Below are 19,522 nucleotides of genomic sequence, written 5' to 3'. Positions count from 1 at the left end.
CTGTAATTACGATTATATGTACATATATGCACATGTATCTGAGCGAACTCTTTTCTCGCTCTTCGGGGCGTTGCTGGAATTCTATAAAATCGAATTTTTAACGGGCAAATGTTAACAGAGCCGCAGGATAGGATGGCCAGTGGGTGCCATCCAGAAGCCGAACTGCCATCATCATCGCAATCGATTTCCGTCATGTTAATGCTGTAAGCCTGCTGCTAGTTAACAGGCGCCCACCCCATGAATTGGCATTATTAGGATTGCCAAAATCATAGAAAGACGATTAATGTCGCGAGACGAAGATGGCAGATGGTCGGCTCTCGGTTGACGCCTGTGAGCTGCGGGAGCAAGCGAGATGGCAGGCGGGTAATGTGAGTGCCCTGTGGAAAATCGGATTGTTACCCGGGAATGCATTTCCAGACGAAATGCCATATACATATACAATTTTGTTTATGTACTATATAAAATAATCTTATTACATATATAAATTAATACCCTATTTTTACGAAATCCTTAACTTATTACTTATATTACTATTAAATTATTATTTTCCAAAAGTTATAATGTATAATATTTTGATTGTAATGCCATTTGGACAATTGTCTATTATATTCATCCAGCCATTATTATTTTTAGTTATTTATCTAGCTTGAACACTTATTAAGTGCTTATGCACTTTGATAACAACAATGCGTTAAACCGAACACCATTGAGTCAGAACGGTTCTATGCAGCAAATTCGCCACTGGGGCGCAAGGTGCTCGCCGAACGAGTGTGGGAGCGAGACGACCGTAGAGCGACGCCCATCCGGTGGGCAATTTAAACTCGTGTATGAGTTTCAATGCGAGAAACGCAGCGGCTATAATGGCCGGACGACGGCCTGTGCGACGATGAGCGCCTGTTCGCAAACGATTAAATTCAGTTTAATCATCCACTAAACAGCTACGATACCGTTTCGTTCGTTATTATTATTATTACATGCAACAAGTCGGGCGGGCACACACAATAAGAGGAATGTCGAAAACGACACACCACACCACACAGCGGAAAGAAAAAGTTGTGCCGCTGAAGAGGCAAGCGAATTGAATCGACAAATTGGATTATCCGGAGAATTGAATCGAGTGGCTATAGAGTACCCCCACACACCCCCCATACCATACCGTTTACCACTTAACGTTTAGCATTCAGATGCTGATGAGTGCACTGACACATCTGTGCATCTCTCTAATCCCTACGCTCGTCTCGCTCGCACCTGCGTGCGCGGCTTCTAACGGCGTTTCTATTGAGTTTCCATTGGAAATCTAATCGCTCGCTAGCCGTGCGGCATGCTGCTAAATCTGCTGGATACCTAGTAAAAATGTTTGTTGTTTCTTAAAGAGCAAGAAGAAGCCCCACTTTGCGCCACTCGCTCGCACATCCAACTCGACTGGTCTATATATGCCATATGTGTATCTCTGTACCTACATCTATGTGCACACACGTATCTACTTCCATTCCCCTTGGAGCACGAACAACTGCAACATTGTTGCCATGCTGCTCGCTCCGGAGGTATCCGGTCTCGATCTGCCCACCACCACACCCACTCGGCCAGCCAATCACGCTTCCAACGAGCGCGTCCAAATGTTGTAAACCGTCGCTACCGGCTCTGTTCACCTGGTATCGTGTGGAACATTCGCTGAATTGAAACGCCGCTTTTCGTATTCGGATTGGTTGGATGTGCGCAAGCAACAAAGAAGCACAACTTCTTCAACCTCGCCGGTGGTTGGACTGCCCGCCCGGACCGCCACCACCTATTGAAATCGCCGTTGCCGTTGCCGCCGCCGTCGCCGCCGCTTTCATTTTACGTTTCCCCGTTTCAGTTTCTGTTTCCGAGTGTGCGCCCTACGCGTCGCCAGTCGAGCGAAGTGTTTCGATTAACTTTTGGCGTCTTAGATAAGATGGGGATGCCATCAAGGAATGGGACACAATCGAATCTTCATTTAGCGTGATAGGATAACTAAGAAAGTGCTATCCCTGAATAAGGAAAGACAATGTACCCAAAGTCCAAATGCTTTTCACATGCTTGTGTGTTGAGAACAAAATATAAAAATGTTAAACTAAAATGTTTCTTTCTTTTCAGTATTCATTCAAGAATTTTCTACATACATACATATGCGTAAGTGGTTAAACAAAGGGCTACAAATAACAAATGTTTAGCTACATACAAGAATAACTAAAATGTTTAAAGCTGAAATATTTAAAAATGCAACTTGTTACGGGCTTAATTCAATTTCTACTTTAGCAAAAGTTTAAGTTTAGCTGCAAATGTCAGGATTTAACGCTATTAAATATTTCATTACTGAAAAACGAAACATGCTCTTTTAAATGCCATCTTTTTTTGGTTTGTATTTTCTGGAACTCTTTCAGTTCATTGCATGTCTTACAACTAATTAGCTTAATATGTTTTTCCGCAAGAATTCACTCCGTTATTCCGACAGTTGTACCATTAGTTTTGCACGCTGAGGGCCAAAGTATCGCCGCTGACACTGGCCACACTCTCCTGCCCTCCAGATGATCCGGATGTGGCATGCTTCTCGCGAATGCCCAGCCACGGCAGACGGCGCTCCAGCTCCAGGCGGTACTTGGGATGGCTGGTGGCATAGACCCAGGGATCCAGACAGGACACCGACTTGCAGGCCAGGCACGGAAGCATCGAGACGAAGGGCGTGATTAGCTGCTGCTCCCCGAAGCATCCGATGAGCGCCACCACGGAGTAGGGTGTCCAGGCCAGGATAAACAGCATGTAAATAATGAGGGCCGCCTTGGCGATACGGAGCTCCACACTCATGTTATCCGCATTGGCATTGGCCGACAGCGACTTCACATTCATCTTCTTGGCCTGCTCCGCCAGCATCTTCTCGTGAACGCGTACGTGGGTGAAGAGCTTGTAGTAGGACACCAGGATCATGGTCATCGGGATCACGTAGGACCACACGAAGATCGTGCGCACAAACAGTCGGTTTTCGTCCGTGTTGGTCAGGTAATCGAAGGAGCAGGTGGTCAGGAAGCCCTCTACAAGGAATATTTAGTCAGGTGAGCAATCCTGATGAATTCAGTTCTTACCCGGCTGGTAACGTCCCCAGATCTGGAACAATGGCAGCACGGAGAACGGAGTGGCCCACAACCAGGTGAAGAGGATCAGCAGTACAATTTGCCCGTAGCTCAATCGTCCGTCAATTGGATTGGATATGGTCTTGTACCGATCGAATGCAATGAAGGCATTCGTTATGGAGGCTCCCATCCCGGAGATGCCTCCGTTCAAAGCGTATATATCGCAGCCCAGATCTCCGCCTACTATATAGCCAACTGAGGCGTTGAGGAGATAATGCGGCATATTGGTGCACATGAACAGGTCGAAAATGGCCAAGTTGAGAATCAATAGGTTGGAGGGAGTTCGCAGGGATTTCGAGCTGAAAGAAGATGGATTTTGGCTGGTAAAATGTGGATTTTTGTGTTAGCATGTTCCACTTACGTGGAGAATATCCAGATGACCAATCCATTTCCGAAGATACTCGACAGCATGAGGACGACAAAGGCAATGTAGAAGCCGGCGTGATAGTAAATTGGTGCCTCGCGGAACCCCCGCCAGTGGGCGTGCACCAAGTGCTGGTACTCCGCCGGATATCCATGTCCCATGGGGAAGACGCCGCCATCTCCGGCGCTATCGTTCACATAGGCCTGTGGCCCACTTGGGCCGTTGAGGTGCATACTGCTTGATCCGCTCCAAAGTCTAGTTTCCTTTGCAGACCGACATTCTGGCCTCTGACTTGAGTCACCTTTGGCCTTTGGCAAGTGCCGTCAAAACGCTTTTATAGCCCGCCAAAGAATCTAATTAAGGCGGATTAAGAGGTGCCCATCCGACCCTGGGGTGCGTGTGCATACCTGGAAGGATAATCCCAACGTCTTAGCCGCAGCTTAAGGCATTCTTGATTCTTGAGGCGGTCAAGTTACGACAGTCAGCGTGAAGTAAAGTATCTTTACTTACAAAAAACGTTCTATCTATATTCGAAAAAAACATACGCTTTTTGTTTATATATATTTTACAGATTTTTACATTTCATTGCTTATTTAAAACGTGTTCTTATAGACAGAAAATAGTACAAAAACACAGAAATTTTTTAAACAAAAATGGTTAACTACGTTAATTGTTAATTAACTTCATTTCATTATCATTTTGCATACTAATATTTTTACATCATTAAAAACATTGTCACTAATTGCTCATAAAGGCTGCTCCAATAGATACATTTCCCCCAGTCAGATGTCTATTCATTCAGCTTAACATTCAACTCAACAGTCAACTCACATGCGACTGCACGATTCGAATTCCCGCTTAGCGGTACGACCACCGCAGGCGGAAACAACTCAAATTCGAAATGTAACGTCTCTTTCTGCCGCTTGCAGCGACAAATGCGAGTGCGAGCGAACACTTGCACGACATTTTCCGACATCGAGGAGCAGGGACACAGAATCGGCCAGCCAGTCGCATTCGGCATTCGCCTCGAGCAGCGACATTCGCATTAATCTCCGTTTCCGCGGGTTTTGGCCCGACTTCGACCTGTTTCTTTCAGACGCAAAAATGCGCACCGGCGCCCAGCATGCAGAGACGGCCGTCAGACAGGGACGGCACTACGGTGCTGCATTGCAGCCACCGAGCATACGGATATCTCGCTCTGGCGGCCGGAAAGAGAGCATGCTGGCGGGTGCATTCTGCGCGCCTGGTTGGTTCGGCGCTGTCATTTCACAATGACCCACCTTCACGACTGACAGCGACGGCAAAAAACGCGTCGCGACACGTCGCTTCGCCTCGCGCGATTTGTGCCGTTTGCTGTTCTTGCGGCTTGGGGCTGCCTGCTGCGGACGCCTGAGTGAATGTTTGTTTGAACAGCACCACCGGCACGGCAAAGGCGGCCGTGTTTTATTATATCAACAACAAAAAACAAAAACAGCAACATTTTCATTAGGCGGCCAGAAAATATCGTACACATGACGACAAGAACACAGCCGACAGCGCAACAACATCACATTGCCGCCAGAAACAACACGGCAACTCGAAATCCTCAGCTAAACACTGGCAACAAAAACAAGGAGCAATAGCAACAACAAAGGGCCACACTTGATTCGCTCCGCCTTTGTTGCGAGGCGGATATCGTGTTCATTGTACGGTACCCCTCAGGCATCGAGAACAGTTCGCGAGTAGGCGGCTCTCTGTGCACCCTTCCCTTGTGAACATTCTGTGTATGTAGTTTAAATTATTCGAAATCAAAATGTTCAACATTTGTTCATATAAAAATATAATAATTATTAACAATAATAATTGATTGAGCATTAGGATAATGGTTTATCTTAAAAAAAATAGTGAAGTCCTTTCATTAAGAATATTTTTTTTATTTGTCCGCTATTTGTCTCCCTTTATATTGAAATAACCAATATGCCTCTAAGTGCAGGGCATTGCGGGAGCGAGACCCTTGCTGACACACAGCCGCCATCCCGCTCTGGCATTCTCATTCTCGTTCTCGTTGGCCTCGCCCGCTAACATTAACCTTCGGCTGGTAGAGCACTCGCCTTGACCGGAATTTCGGGGCCGTTCCCATTGCCAAGTGAAGGACGCACCTTGAAACTCAAGGATTTTGCGAGTATTGCGAAATTTCGCAAACTTTTCGGCAATCAGTAGGTCAAAGCGAATTTTGGCAAACTTTTGGTGACTAGCAGGGGAATGTGGGGGGCACATAAATACATTGGCGGCTTTTGCTCGACTGCCGATGACATAAGCAGCTCATATGTATATGTAATCTCCAAGTGGCATTGAGATGCGTTGAAACAAGTTCCGAGTTGTTTTTTTTTCTGTATGTGTTGTTGAGAAGGGGAGGGGAGGGGCTCAAATATATTCACTCGATGCGTGGCGAGTTAAATGAACTCTCGCCGGATTTTCCTAGACGCTGCTTTTTCGGGTGGCCCGGCCACCAGCTAAACACTTTTGGGCGCCTCATAGCACAGGTTTCGATTTGAGCTTTTTTGGAAGCTAAGGTTAAGGTTATTCGCTAATTGCCCCACAGTCAACCACAGTCGAGCGCAGCCCACCCACCCAAATGGGTGTGGCTCGCTGTAGCGCGGTCGATGGTTGTACGGTGGTGCAATGGTGCGATGGTGCGGTTCGGTGGTTCGATGGTTGATTGGTACATTGGCAAGTGTCAACGCCTCGCTTGTCCGTCCCGGCATTCGATAGTGCGGTCAGTCAGGCCCCAAAATCCAGTTTGGGTAACAGGCGCGCACGATCGGGCAACAAGTGAATGGGCGGCAGCGGCGCAAATCACATTCACGCCGAGTTCCCCAAGTTCCCCCATTTGTGCGCTTGGCCAGGGCGTGGTCTGCCAGTCGACTGGCCAGTGGCTCTCCACAGGGGAATGAGCAGTGATGGGGCCGTGCTATGGGAGGGGGTACGCCAGGGGTTGGGGGCTGCTCCAAGTCGTTAACTCAACTTGGCACTCGTCCAAAAAGGCCGGGCATGAAGTATTTTAGAGCGTCGCCAGTGCCAGGGTCAGTTGGACGTTAACTGGCCCTTTCGTTTGGAGCGTATTTGGTTCAAGGCTGTTCTCATGGCCCCCAGCCATGAGCTCCATCAAGTTCAAGGCATTAAACTTGTAGTGTAATTGCAAAACACTATTTATGGGTTAACTGAGAGGAATTGTTATATTAGAACCTTGGTAACAGACAGGTGACTGTGAAATTAGCACTAAAGCAGTTAATGTAATAAACTAAATAGAAACTAATTAGTTAGTTAATAAGTAAGTAAAGTAAGTAAATTTAACATCCAGTAACAATTTTAAACGAAAAGCAATATTTTGTTTCGCTGAAAAAACTGCTCGTATAAAATGTATAAATTTATTGCGCTAATTGGTGGAGCACTTAATCTGCGCCTGTTAAGCAGCTCCCGATTGGAGCAGTAGGGTTGCTGGCGGTAAAAAAAGCCAAGGCAAACATCAATAGCTGACCATACGCTGGTCAACTGTTCTCCACTGCCCATTTGAGGCCATCGCCGGCAGAATAGCCGGCGGACTCTTGGAGCAGCGCCAACAAACTGGTTTCCCCCCGTCGAATCGCATGCTGCTTCTTCGTTTATTTTGCCTTGGGGGAACTCACACACACGCAAGGCAAATAGTTGGCTTCGTTTTTTTCCCCTTTTTTTAGTTGGGGGAATACGCTCTTTTTGTGGCTTGTGGCTGCTGCTTGCCTGTTATGATTCATGTGGGAAAACGTTGAACGCCCACAATAATGGACGCTTTTGGTCGCCGCTTCTTTGCCACGGCTGTTAGTTAATCGGCGGTGTTAGGCGATAGTTTTTTGGCGCATAAATGGCAAGCTGTGATTTTTGCTGCGGGCCGAGTAGGAATTTGTGCAATAAGCAAAATGACGGGCACAAAACAAAATGTCCGGCCGGAGTGGGCGCCCGCAACTTCCGCCGCGGGCGCCATCATGCAGTTCACTCTATTCCCGCACCAACGGCATCCACATTGCCATCGCCATCTTATCGCGTATGTGCCATACCATACCATGTCATACCCTTGCCATGCCATGCCATACCATGTACCCCATGGCATTTATAGTGGCATAGTCGTAGAACACAAGCCGTAGCGTTTGGGGGCAATTTTCCGTTTTCTGTTGGCCTGTGATGTGAGCAAACAAAATGACTGCTCAAAATTGAGCAAAATGTTCAAGCGTTTGCAGGGGCGCGAGTGTTTGCATTAGAAATTGCGGTGTTCAAACAAACAATATTTACTTGTTTTTTTCTTCTGGTTTTCTTGTTTTGCTTTTTCTTCTCCAATTGCCTGACATGTTGCACAGTAGAAACGAGAGCGAGATGGCAAGAGGGGAGCGCAGGGCTCGCATTTGTGGGCGTGTATAGAGCACTGGGTTTTCATGACATTTTCGCCCTGGGTTTTTATATGAACCCCTCACCATGGCGGTGGCGCCCTCTGTTGGCCGCTCGGCGAACCAGTCAATTTGCTTTGATTGCCCTTGCTTGAAACATGCAAGTAATAAATGTGCACTTTGGAGCGAGAGAGAGCGATGAATTTATTTGCACGGCTTAAAGAGTTTCGATTATCACTAGCTTTTGCCTTAAACTGCCGCAATTTGTCAGCTTTGGCAATTTCATTGCCGGCACACACACACGCACACACCGGCGACCAGTCACATTGAAAACCCCTGCCATTGCGACACTACCGTCATCTCGCTCGCACCCTGCCAAATGCCGTTTTGCTCGCATTTAGCGGCATTTCGTTGGCCCGCTCGTTCTGGGCGCCTGGTGAAAAAGAGGGAATTCACTTTTGGCGGGGTTCTCGTTTTTCCAATTTTGTCCAATCGGCCTTTGTGGGCGCTGCTCTGTCGGAATTGCCGCTCCGCCCGTCGAACGGAACGAGTCCGAGTCCCGTACAGAGGCGGATGGCTGATAAGGCGGGCGGGCATGTTGGCTATTGCTGCTGTTGATAAGGCGTCGGCTTTTTTAGGGGAGTAGTTAGCAATTTGCGTTAAATGGGCAGCAACAGCAGCAGCAGCAGCAAATTAATTCGCACAGTAGGCGTGGTTGCGGGCCTCCGCCCGCCCACATACAACAAATTGTGAGCAGCACGTGCCGTCCTCCGGCCCAGCGGCCTTTTGCTTTCGGAACAAAAGTTCCAATTCCGATTGCGAATCGCAGTCACCGAACAACGAACAACGAGCTACGAAATTCGACAACGGCGACAAGCGATTCGCTCCGGCTGCCCATGCAATGGATAGCTGGGGAACGGAATCGCATGGCATCGCCCCACTGACAACACCACACACACGCGACTTGGCAGGTGGGGACGTGCACCGGTCCGTGGTGGTGGCGGACTTTTTCAGACACGTTCGGTTTTCGGTTCGGTTTCCACCAGGCGATCAGCAAATCTAGCTGACATGCTGGCTCATCGCGCAATCCGGTCGTCGTTCACTGGGAAACATCAGCTGCCGTCTACAGTGGGCTGCTTCGAGCGAAATGTAGATAAAAATGCAAAGTGTACAATAGGCCTGGCCATGGTAAATAGTTCTTATCAAATGTGTAATTTTCCGATTTTGTCGTATGCGATACATTTTTATACGGCAGGCAATCCCCATGTTTTACCCTACCTAAAAAAGAATAAATACCCTTTAATATATAGTAATAGGGTTACAATATTAGGTTAGTTGAAAAATTATTGAGATTTAACCGGTTTTTTTAGTACATAACAAAAATCAAAATATTGTGAGTATTGATACTAAAAAACTATATAAATATAATTTTTACTTTTTTTAATATTTTTTAATATACCAAAGGTAAACCAATTTCTAAATTATTTAATAGGATTTTAAAACGTTTTGTGACTTTCCAGAAGCTAGCTAAAGTTTTTTTTTATTTATATTTATTATTAATATTTATTTATCATAATATTGTATCTTAACATCACAGGGTGAAGAAATATTCCTAAGAAGTACCAAACACTATATACAAATTAGTGAAGTAGGAAAATAGGAGCTAGCTTAAGTGAAATAACTTTGTGCATAAAAAGTTTTAATTGCTAAGCATGCCTAATTGTTGTAGTATTCAGTACATGCACTTACTTTGATTCGCGATCTGTGGATAAAGGTAAGGTTATGAGGTTATGCGCTTTGTACCCGAGGACTTTGAATGGGATAGGCAATGGACTACCAACAAAAATAAATTTAATGAGTTATCTGCACCCAGTTTTTTTATACTCTTTAGGAAAAAGTGAAAATAATCGCAACTAAATGATAAATAAAAACATTTTAGAATAGTAAGACAAAACTAAAATTAAATTTACCATTTAAAAGAAATTGGTTTGTGTTCTCAGATAAATTGAATTGGAGGATTAATTATGTACTGACGGTTACAGAAAAATGTTTTTCTCTAATTCGAAAATATTTATTAAATGCCGAGGGTATTTCATTTTCTATTCATTTTCAAGCCTTTAAAACTTTGGTATTTTTTGTGTGTTCGCCGTGCGGTCATACTGACCCAATCAGGTGAAAGCGACTTCGGAATTATCGCGCTACAGGGCGATAAGTCTGACGACTGATTAGTTAACCAGCGGCGATCGTCGAGGTGAAAGTTCACGTTGCTCCACTCCAAGATGTCAGCAAAGGCAGTCAAGTCCAGCAAACCAGGCGCCACCAAGGAGCCTTCGGCGGTCACAAAGTTGTACCTGTTTGCGTACAACGCCGGTCAAGTGGTTGGATGGAGCTACATTCTGTGGCAGCTGGTCAACTACTACCTACTGCAGGGTCCGGAGTTCCGTGCAAAGGTCACGTTGTGGGAGTACACACGGCTGGCCGTGATCATCTTCCAGAACGCTGCATTCGTGGAGATCCTCAATGCTTCTTTTGGCTTGGTCAAATCGAACCCAGTGGTCACTGGCTTCCAAGTGTTCAGCCGCATGATGGTGGTCGTCGGCGTGGTGATGGCCACACCCACTGGAAAGGTTTCACCCGGTCTGCCCATCGCCCTGCTGGCCTGGGCCATCACTGAGATCATCCGGTATGGTTACTACGCCCTGAACATCGTCAAGGTGGTGCCCCATTTCGTGGTGTTCCTGCGGTACACTACCTTCATTGTCCTGTATCCCATCGGCGTGACCGGGGAGCTGCTGTGCTTCTGGTGGGCCCAGAGCTATGCCCGTGAGAACAGCGTGTGGAGTGTGGTGATGCCCAACAAGTGGAACGCCACCTTCTCATACTTCGGATTCCTGTGGATTGTCATGCTGGGCTACATTCCCATCTTCCCGCAACTGTACCTGCACATGTTCGCTCAGCGCCGCAAGATCCTGGGCGGTGGAGCCAGCGGTGCACCTCAAAAGAAAGCCAACTGAACCTTGACCAGAGGCGAATGCAAATTATTGCATCATTTGCATATCTTTGGCCGTCGCACTTTGGAGCTGTTTTCGCTTTTTGAGGTCTCTCTTGCCTCACCTCTTACACAAGCACATTCGTTCGGACTAAGCTTAGTTATAAGTGGTTTTGTGTACAAATAAACCTAGATACTCTTCCAACTAATTTATTTTTCTTTCGCTTTCAAAGTGTGGTGTAACAGTAACGGCTTAAATAATAGTATATTAATGCTGCGACCATTGGATGGTCTTTAGGTCGATGCCCTCCTGGACCATCTCCCACAGCGGCGACATCTCGCGCAGACGCTCCACATGCTTGATGCACTTGTCGGCGGTGTAGTCAACCTCCTCGACGGTGGTGAAGCGACCGATGCCAAAGCGTATGGAGCTGTGGGCAAGATCCTCGTCGGTGCCGATGGCCCGCAGAACGTAGGATGGCTCCAGGGAGGCGGAGGTGCAGGCGGAACCACTGCTGAGCGCCACATCCTTAAGGGCCATCAGAAGGGACTCGCCCTCGACATAGGCAAACGACAAATTCAGGCAGCCATTGTATGTGGCTTTGGCATCACCATTCCTAATGACATGCGGCAAGGCACTTGAAATCCTGTCCAGCAGGCGATTGGATAGAAAGTCTACCCAGTTCTTGTCGTAGTCCATCTCCCGCAGAGCCAGTTCCGCAGCAGCTCCCAATCCCACGGCCAGTGGGGCTGGAACCGTTCCGCTCCTTAAGCCACGCTCCTGGCCGCCGCCACTTTGAATGGGCTCCAGGCGAACCCTCGGCCTTCGTCGGACATAAAGGGCGCCTACACCCTTTGGGCCGTAGATTTTGTGGCCCGATATGGACATCAGATCAATGTTCATGGCGTTAACGTCCAGAGGGATCTTTCCCACAGCCTGGGCGGCATCCGTGTGAAAGAATACTCGGCGAGACCGGCACAGTTTGCCAATCTCATCGATGGGCTGCCGGACGCCGATTTCGTTATTCACCGTCATAATGGACACCAGCGAGGTCTCCGTTGTGATGGTTTCCTCCAGTTGCTGGAGGTCGATGAGTCCGTTGGCCAGCACTGGCAGGTAGGTGACTTTAAAGCCCTCGTTTTCCAAAGCACGGCAAGAGTCCAGCACACACTTGTGCTCCGTCTGGGTGGTGATCACGTGCCGCTTCTTAGTGCCGTAGAAACGGGCCACCCCCTTTACTGATATATTATTCGACTCGGTGGCGCCGGATGTGAAGATAATCTCCTTGGGATCGGCGCCAATCAAGGTGGCCACCTGTTCGCGGGCTTTCTCTACTGCCGTCTCTGTTTCCCAGCCGTAGGCGTGGGTACGCGAGTGGGGATTTCCGTAGTAGTTGGTCAGATAGGGAAGCATGGCGTCCAACACACGTGGGTCCATTGGAGTGGTGGCCTGGGCATCCAAGTAAAGGGGTCTACCCTCGGTCTGTTCGTTCTTTATGTTGAATCGCACCTGTCTTTCTCGGAATTCTATAGAAATTCGATATTGGTAAGCAGTTATTTTACATCTCGGAGGACCCGTTTACCTTTGGATGTGGCGGCTGGTTTAGCCGCTGTCCTGGAGGAGGTGGCCTCGTGCCGCACCACATTGGCCACTGCATTCGTCGCCCGGGAGCGGAGGACCTGCGCCTGGATGCGTCCCAGCACTTTCTGCATTGTTATGGAATCCTAGAAATTCTGGTGTTAAAATTCGTTATCAAAACGGATTTCACAATCAGTGGGACCGTACTTGGCGGCTGAAAATATACCAAAGGACTCGAGCATACACTTTAAAATCACTTGATTCGATTATACAGAAGCAAATTTATAAATTGTTTTAAATTAATAGCATTAATGGTAAAAGCTGATGTTTCGACAAATTATTTGCTTTCAATGTATAATAATATAATATATAGGGATCATAAATAAAATGCACAAATTATAAACTTTAATATAAAGGCTAACAATTGTATGTAAGTCATATCGCGAGCTTCAGCACGGAATTCATGAATTTTCCCGCATAGGCGCGGTATATTTCTTCATGGGAACTATAAAATACTCATTAATTACATTTGATATTTTACCGGCATAGTGCGCCTGTTGTTTTGAAGCATTCAGATAAAACATATAGAAAATATATTCCAATATGGTTGTCTGCCGGTTCTTTCAACAAGGATCCTGCCGCTATGGCACGAAGTGCCACAACGAGCACTTCGATGTTAAGTAAGTACATAGATATGGAAACAAATCAGCTGAACTCATAACTTATTATTTCATATACAAATGAAATTTAGACAATATCTCAAAGCCGACATGGAATCCAGTCTCAATGGCAAGATGTGGCCTTTCTCCGTCTACGGACCCTTCAAGGACAAGGCGAATTTCCCCAACTTCATCGAGGACCAATCCTTCGAGGAGGTCCGATTCATGTGCTACGAGGCCAAGCGACAAAATCAATTCGAACAGTTTAGCCAACAGTTTAACCGCGAGGTCCTAGAGGCTACCAACAAGATGAAGACCATGCTGCAGATGTCGCCACAGGTCCTGGACACGATGATCAAGATCCACGAGACGCCGGAGGGCGGCACTGTGTCAGCTGCCCCTCAACAGCCCAATAATCCATTCGCTGCAGCCGCTCCGGCATCCAATACATCTGCATCCATTTTCGGAAAGCCCACGCTGAGTGCGGGAAATATATTTGGAAATGCCACAAGCCAAGCCAGCAACACGAACAGCATTTTTGGCGGTAGTATGACTAATGCCAATGCAGGGAATAGCATTTTTGGCACTGGAGGTGCGACAGCAGCAGCAACAAGTGTCTTCGGACAGCCCCAGCAGCAACAGCAGCAACCTGCTGCTCAAGCCTTCCAAGGGGGCAACATATTTGGCCAGGCGCAGGTGCAGGTGCAAGCTCAGCCAGTGAATCCCAATCCGTTCGGTGGCTTCCAACAGCAGCAGCAGCAACCGCAGGCGACGGGAATCTTTGGCCAAGCCACTAATACCAATATGGGCGGAATCTTTGCTCAGGCGGCTCAGCAACAACAACAGCAACAGCAGCAGCCACCTCCCTCCGGATTATTTGCTCAAGCAGCAGCATCCGCATTCCCGAATCAACAACAGATGCAGCAACAAATGCAACAGCAGCAGCAGATGCAACAGCAACAAATGCAGCAACATCAGCAGCAACAACAAATGCAGCAGCAACAACAACAACAGCAGCAGCAGCAACAACAGTTTCAAATGCAGCAGCAACAGCAAATGATGCAGCAACAACAAATGTTGCAGCAGCAGCAGCAAGCTCAAACGACTAACGAAACCCAGACCTCAGTTTACAGTCGAATGGAAGATCTTAACGAACAGGAAATAGAAGCCTTCAAGGCGGATCAATTTCTACCAGGTGCCTTGCCATTCAAACCACCGCCACGGAATCTTTGCTGAACCGAAAACTAGGCAAATTAGCGTATAATGTATATATTTTTACAGGAGTTGATATAAAATAGCTACAACTAATAAACTAATGCATCATCATATTGAGTCGTTCCATGTTAATAGAGTAGACGGCATGGGAGCCGATGAGGTTGCGATCTCGGAAGGCCAGTTGGCAGTCCTTGAGAGTGATTACTGTGCGTTCTGTGGGTTGGCTGAAATAAACATAAAATAAGTATGTTTTATGCATGAAAATCTTATAAAGATTTAATTGCTTACACTTCTTCGCAGGCGGAAAGGAAGGTCACATCGTCGTTCTGTCGCCGCATAAAGTTGGCCGTATTCAGTTCCTTGTCCAGTTCCAGCGGCGTGTCGTCTACCTTCTGGCGGGTGACGGTGTTGCGCAGCGAAGGATCACGCAGTGGCGCACCTACATCGTAGTAAAAGTTCCCCTCGCCGCTGGTTTTGTAGTGCTTTCGCTTCTTGATGATGGCCGATAGTAGATCCTTGAGCAGAACTTGCACGGCCATGGCAACGTACTCGGCGACATTGTCGTCCACGGAGACAAGTCCGATTTCCCAGGCGCCGATCAGAAATCGTCCCATAATGAATCCAGCATCAGGCAGGAAAAGTTCCTGGGCGCAATAGCGCTGCGACTGGAGCTGCTGCTGCTGCTGCTCCGAAGGTCCGCCGATTGCGGACGGCGGACGGATGATTTGCATGTTGTCCTCGGCGACAAACTCCAGGACGTCGCAGAGCTCAAAGTTAAGGCGCTCGGCAAAGGTGCGGGAACTTCTCTTGCGCCGTTTGCTTCGGTTTCCACTGCTGCTGCTGGTTTGGACAGCCGGTGGATTCTCCAACGGAGCGAAGGCGTCGATCTTGTTGAGCAGCGCGAGCAGGAACTGATTGTGCAGGTGCAGTTTGTCCGGTGTTAGGATTTTTCGCGACTCCGCATCGAATTCCTCCTTGGACCAACGGCTGCGAAACCAGTTCTTCATATTGGCCCGGTACCGCTCCCAGTTGTCGCCCAGAGCCACCACTAGCGCCTCCTTGGTGACAAGAACTCTGTCGGTAAGCATTTGTGGATTGGGAATATCTATTAAACAGGGAAATACACAAATGCTTGCAATGAAAACAAATGGATGCAGCTGATTTGAGTGACCGTTCAGGGAACTGCTGAAAATACCAGATACATTTGAGACAAATAAACCGCTATTTTTGCTGCGCGCTTAAAAATAAACATTTTGATTTTATTTATTGTGTATAAGTTAGATAATTAAAATATAAAAATAAATAATTGAGCCCACACCACTCACACAATTTAAAGATAATACTATTTTCAACGCTATTGGATCATTTAAATAAGGACAATACATATCTTGGTTAAAATATATGTCATAAATGAAAGTACTTAATCTAAATCTAACACAAATTAGCAATACAAGAAGTATTGTATATAAATGCTACGCATAGATGATATAAACATACGCTAATAATATTGAAGGTAAATATTACACAGAAGAGAACTCTTTGTTCAATTAATAATCTAGCTGATTTAAAAGGAACCCCTATTTTAATTAACGCGATCCCATCGCCACACGGTGCTGTCGTCGCATACGCAAACTAAAATGCAACCGTCTTTGGAGAAGGAAGTCTGCCGGATGGTGGAGTTGCTCTTGGGATGAACCAGCTGGCTACATTTTGTCAAATTGGGATCATTACAGTCCAGTTCCCAAACGAAGGTTGTGCCCTGTTGGTTGCCCAAGGCCAGAATCTTTTGCCAGGCGTTGAAGGCGAAACGGACGAACCAGATCTCGCACATTTTATAGTCAAAGTGATGCAGCACCGTGGTGGCCGACTCCTGTGGCTTAATCTCATGCCATGGGGCCGAAAGTTTGCCCGGCTTCCAACACACAATTGAGTTCTCGCAGGATTTCGAAAAGACAAAGTCGCCAAACCACTGAACGCAATCCACATAATTGCGGTGTATATCCCTCGTAGAGAAGTCCGGAAAGTGTTCCTTGATCGTGGGAAACGGACCTGTATTCTTATTGGGACTAAATCCAGAGCTTAGCTCGATGGCCTCTTTTATATCGGGCTTATCCAGTCGCCAAAGCTTCAATGAATGATCCATTCCACTGGACATGATGCGATCACCGCGCAAATCGAAGTCAACTGACAACACCTCGTCGCGGTGTCCTTCCACCCCGCCGAAAACTGCCACACATACGTCCGACTGAATGTTCCAAAGGCGCAGGGAGTGATCCTTGCTGCCGGACAGAAGTAACTGCGGTCTAGTCGGATGGAACTTCAGCTCATTAATGGCGTGACCGTGACCAATGTAGTTTTTGCTACACTGGTGATTCACCGGATTGAAAATGCGAATGACGCCGCGGTAACCAGCCGCGGCTAGGACAGGATCACCGGTCACAGAGTCGTACGACCAAGCGCATGTGTAGAAACTTTCATCGGTCTAACGAGGGTGGCAATAGTTGTATGTATGTAAGTAAAAGTGTATAGTGAGTACTTACATCTGGGTCTGCGTAGACCTGCAGCAGTCGAATGCCTTCGCAGGACTCCTGGCCAGTGCTCCTCTCGCACTCATAAATGGAAACCCGATCCTTGCCAACGGTGGCGAACACCTGCGGCTGGCTTCTGTCCAGGAACGGGTTGAACTGCACACCGAAGATCTGGTGGTTGTGGTCCTCGCGAACATGGGAGCTGCATTGCATCCGGGTAATAATCTTTGTGCATTACATGTTGTGCTTGGTAAAACTCACCTATATTTGTACAAGGGCTGAACCATTTTGGGGGTTTTAACCCGCCGACACAGGCGGTTCAATTTCCGTGTGTTGGGCGATTTGCTCCTGGTGGTGGTTGTAGTAGTGCTGAACAAACTGGCAGTGTCCTCCCGATCCACGGAATTGACTTCGTGCTCATCGTCCGGCTCCACAACATTGCAGACACTCGAGGAGTTATTGCTCAGCCCTGCCTCCGGTGGAGATTGGTTAGTGGATTCGTCCTCCGCGGGCAGCTCTTCGCTAGGGGAAGCTGTTTCACTGGGATTCGTTTCTGTCATGTCTGGTTTTTTCCGGCAACCTTTAAAGCTTCTTTTGTTTACAAATTGTTTTCCACTAGAGTGACCGTTTACAAATACTGCCATGTAAAACAGCGTTGCCATTCTGGCGGAAAAAACCAAAACAAACAACCCTGTTTTAATTACAATTGTAATGTATTTAAATCTAATTTACATAGTTATAGTTTGCTTAATCTACTTCTTGGCGGCGAGCAGCTCGTCCAGGTGCACCTCCACCTCCTTGTGTGCCTTAACGCTATTTTCGGTGCGAGAGGCCGCCTCATGCACAAAGTAGGCGCGCAGGACTTCTGCTTTTGTTTGCACGAGTTGCGCCTGCGCCTGTTGCAATTTCAGTTCGTTTGCCAATTGTGGCCCCAATTTCAATTCAGCGGTCTCCTTGAGAAGGGTGCACTTACGAGTGAGGAGCCCAACTAATTTCTCCAGACCGCTGCGATGCTCTTCCTCCAGGCGCAGAATCTCCTTTTGTTCGCCACTTAAGTCTGCCTCCTGGCTAAAGGCATCCGGAAAATCATCGCGTATCCTGTCGCACAATTCGGCAATGGGCTGCAAAGTTGCACGTAATTGAGCGGATAATTTAGTGCGCACCGTCTTGCGATCCGTGTAATTCAAAGGCGGAAAACTGCTGCCGCTCTGAAGGTCTGTTAGATAGGTAATGATTATTCACTGCTTTTTGGATAAACTTGGACCCCTCCTACCTAGCACTTGCTCCTGACCAGCTCCCTCGATCTCGCCCAGTCGCGCATAGCTTCCAATGGAAACCAATTTGAGGGCTCTTTTGATTTCCGCACTCGGATTTGGCCCCACATCCAGGCGTCGCAGCTCGTCCAGCACTAGCTTCAGCTTGAGCACCTTCTTCAACTCCGCATCGCGAGCCTCGAGCAAATCTTTTGGTTCTCCGGGCAAAAGCGTGGCGGATGGATCATCCATTTAGGAGGCAAAATGCTTAAATCGACCCGAAATTGATTGTTTAATTCGAATGGGCAAGCGCATGGCTGCGATACGGCAACGCTGCGGAGAAAAAGTGTGACCAGTAGCCACTATCGGTAAAATATTATAATAATGGTCACCCTACGATCATTATTCAAAGCGTAGCGCTAGAAAAACGATCTTGGTTTAAAAATGTTGAATACCCAAATAATTTTGGAACAGATTCGATACCATCCCATTGTGGCCACCATAAGCATTGCCGTCGGCACTGTCCTGGCATCCGAAGTGATATGGAATGTGGTCCAATACTTTCGGAGCAAACGGAAGAAGGCAAACCGCGTGCACGAAGTGGTCGTCTTCAATGAACTGGGCGAGATCTGTGCGGCGCAGCACCTGTGGAACACCAGGCCCGGATCTCAGGAGCCGAAAGTGACCCACTGCAGGAATACGCATTGTACGCTGCGGAACGTGGGCAAGATCGCGGAACAGATCGATCGGGCTGTGTACTCCATTGACCTGGCCATCTACACCTTCACCTCGTTTTCTTTGGCAGACGCTCTAAAGCGGGCCCTGGAGCGCGACGTGAGTATCCGGATCATCAGCGACGGAGAGATGGTCTTCTCCAGTGGCTCTCAAATCACCATGCTGGCACGTTTGGGAGTTCCGGTCCGCGTGCCCATTACCACGTACATGATGCACAACAAATTCTGCATAATCGACGGAGTGGAGCGCGTGGAGGAGATCCGTCTGCTTAGGAAGCGCAAGGGGATGCGTCCGTGCTATAGCATCGTAGTCAGCGGCTCCGTCAACTGGACGCGTCAGGGACTCGGAGGCAATTGGGAGAACTGCATCATCACCGCGGATGACAAACTCACAGCCATGTTTCAGACGGAATTCAATCGCATGTGGAAGGCTTTTGAGAAGACAGACGAGAGCCTAATTCAGCCCAAATAGAGTTTTAATGAATAACAGCAGCTTTTTGCTAAACTGCAAAACAGTTCCTCAATATACCAAATGATTATAGTTCTTATTTAGTAAGTGCCGCTATTAAACTAACGTTTTAGAGAAATTATGATCTTCATTATAAACGTGTGAAATCTGCAATTATCACATTGAATGTGTTGATTCATTTTGCAAAATGAA

General features: G+C 47.4%; 7 protein-coding genes across 7 annotated transcripts; 3 read left to right on the top strand and 4 right to left on the bottom strand.

The window, feature by feature from the left end:
* Positions 1 to 2,462: 2,462 nt before the first annotated feature.
* LOC122626778 (opsin Rh5) lies at positions 2,463 to 3,743 on the bottom strand. Its single transcript, XM_043807155.1, has 3 exons — positions 3,508 to 3,743; positions 3,099 to 3,445; positions 2,463 to 3,047 (listed from the first exon to the last, which is right to left on the bottom strand). The coding sequence occupies exons 1-3, from the start codon at positions 3,741 to 3,743 to the stop codon at positions 2,482 to 2,484; spliced, it is 1,149 nt and encodes a 382-aa protein (XP_043663090.1). The 3' UTR covers positions 2,463 to 2,481.
* A 6,326-nt stretch (positions 3,744 to 10,069) lies between these two features.
* On the top strand, positions 10,070 to 11,102 carry LOC122626779 (very-long-chain (3R)-3-hydroxyacyl-CoA dehydratase hpo-8). The gene has a single exon (XM_043807156.1). It carries the CDS (start codon positions 10,184 to 10,186, stop codon positions 10,916 to 10,918), a length of 735 nt encoding a protein of 244 aa, XP_043663091.1. The 5' UTR covers positions 10,070 to 10,183; the 3' UTR covers positions 10,919 to 11,102.
* Positions 11,088 to 12,693, bottom strand: LOC122626777 (cysteine desulfurase, mitochondrial). Its single transcript, XM_043807154.1, has 2 exons — positions 12,477 to 12,693; positions 11,088 to 12,420 (listed from the first exon to the last, which is right to left on the bottom strand). Exons 1-2 carry the CDS (start codon positions 12,604 to 12,606, stop codon positions 11,162 to 11,164), a joined length of 1,389 nt encoding a protein of 462 aa, XP_043663089.1. The 5' UTR covers positions 12,607 to 12,693; the 3' UTR covers positions 11,088 to 11,161.
* A 295-nt stretch (positions 12,694 to 12,988) lies between these two features.
* On the top strand, positions 12,989 to 14,459 carry LOC122618305 (alpha-protein kinase 1). The gene is made up of 2 exons (XM_043794664.1): positions 12,989 to 13,152; positions 13,224 to 14,459. The coding sequence occupies exons 1-2, from the start codon at positions 13,076 to 13,078 to the stop codon at positions 14,365 to 14,367; spliced, it is 1,221 nt and encodes a 406-aa protein (XP_043650599.1). The 5' UTR covers positions 12,989 to 13,075; the 3' UTR covers positions 14,368 to 14,459.
* LOC122618315 (transcriptional adapter 1) lies at positions 14,300 to 15,517 on the bottom strand. The gene is made up of 2 exons (XM_043794675.1): positions 14,635 to 15,517; positions 14,300 to 14,570 (listed from the first exon to the last, which is right to left on the bottom strand). The coding sequence occupies exons 1-2, from the start codon at positions 15,432 to 15,434 to the stop codon at positions 14,444 to 14,446; spliced, it is 927 nt and encodes a 308-aa protein (XP_043650610.1). The 5' UTR covers positions 15,435 to 15,517; the 3' UTR covers positions 14,300 to 14,443.
* A 303-nt stretch (positions 15,518 to 15,820) lies between these two features.
* Positions 15,821 to 18,487, bottom strand: LOC122615296 (polycomb protein esc). The gene is made up of 5 exons (XM_043790362.1): positions 18,148 to 18,487; positions 17,631 to 18,090; positions 17,136 to 17,600; positions 16,887 to 17,076; positions 15,821 to 16,828 (listed from the first exon to the last, which is right to left on the bottom strand). The coding sequence occupies exons 1-5, from the start codon at positions 18,377 to 18,379 to the stop codon at positions 15,929 to 15,931; spliced, it is 2,247 nt and encodes a 748-aa protein (XP_043646297.1). The 5' UTR covers positions 18,380 to 18,487; the 3' UTR covers positions 15,821 to 15,928.
* Positions 18,488 to 18,504: 17 nt separating this feature from the next.
* On the top strand, positions 18,505 to 19,489 carry LOC122616656 (mitochondrial cardiolipin hydrolase). Its single transcript, XM_043792229.1, has one exon. It carries the CDS (start codon positions 18,572 to 18,574, stop codon positions 19,331 to 19,333), a length of 762 nt encoding a protein of 253 aa, XP_043648164.1. The 5' UTR covers positions 18,505 to 18,571; the 3' UTR covers positions 19,334 to 19,489.
* Positions 19,490 to 19,522: the final 33 nt, after the last annotated feature.

Source organism: Drosophila teissieri, chromosome 2L (assembly GCF_016746235.2).
Source record: "Drosophila teissieri strain GT53w chromosome 2L, Prin_Dtei_1.1, whole genome shotgun sequence".
In the NCBI taxonomy this organism is placed as follows: domain Eukaryota; kingdom Metazoa; phylum Arthropoda; class Insecta; order Diptera; family Drosophilidae; genus Drosophila; species Drosophila teissieri.
This window is presented reverse-complemented; position numbering and strand designations above follow the sequence as displayed.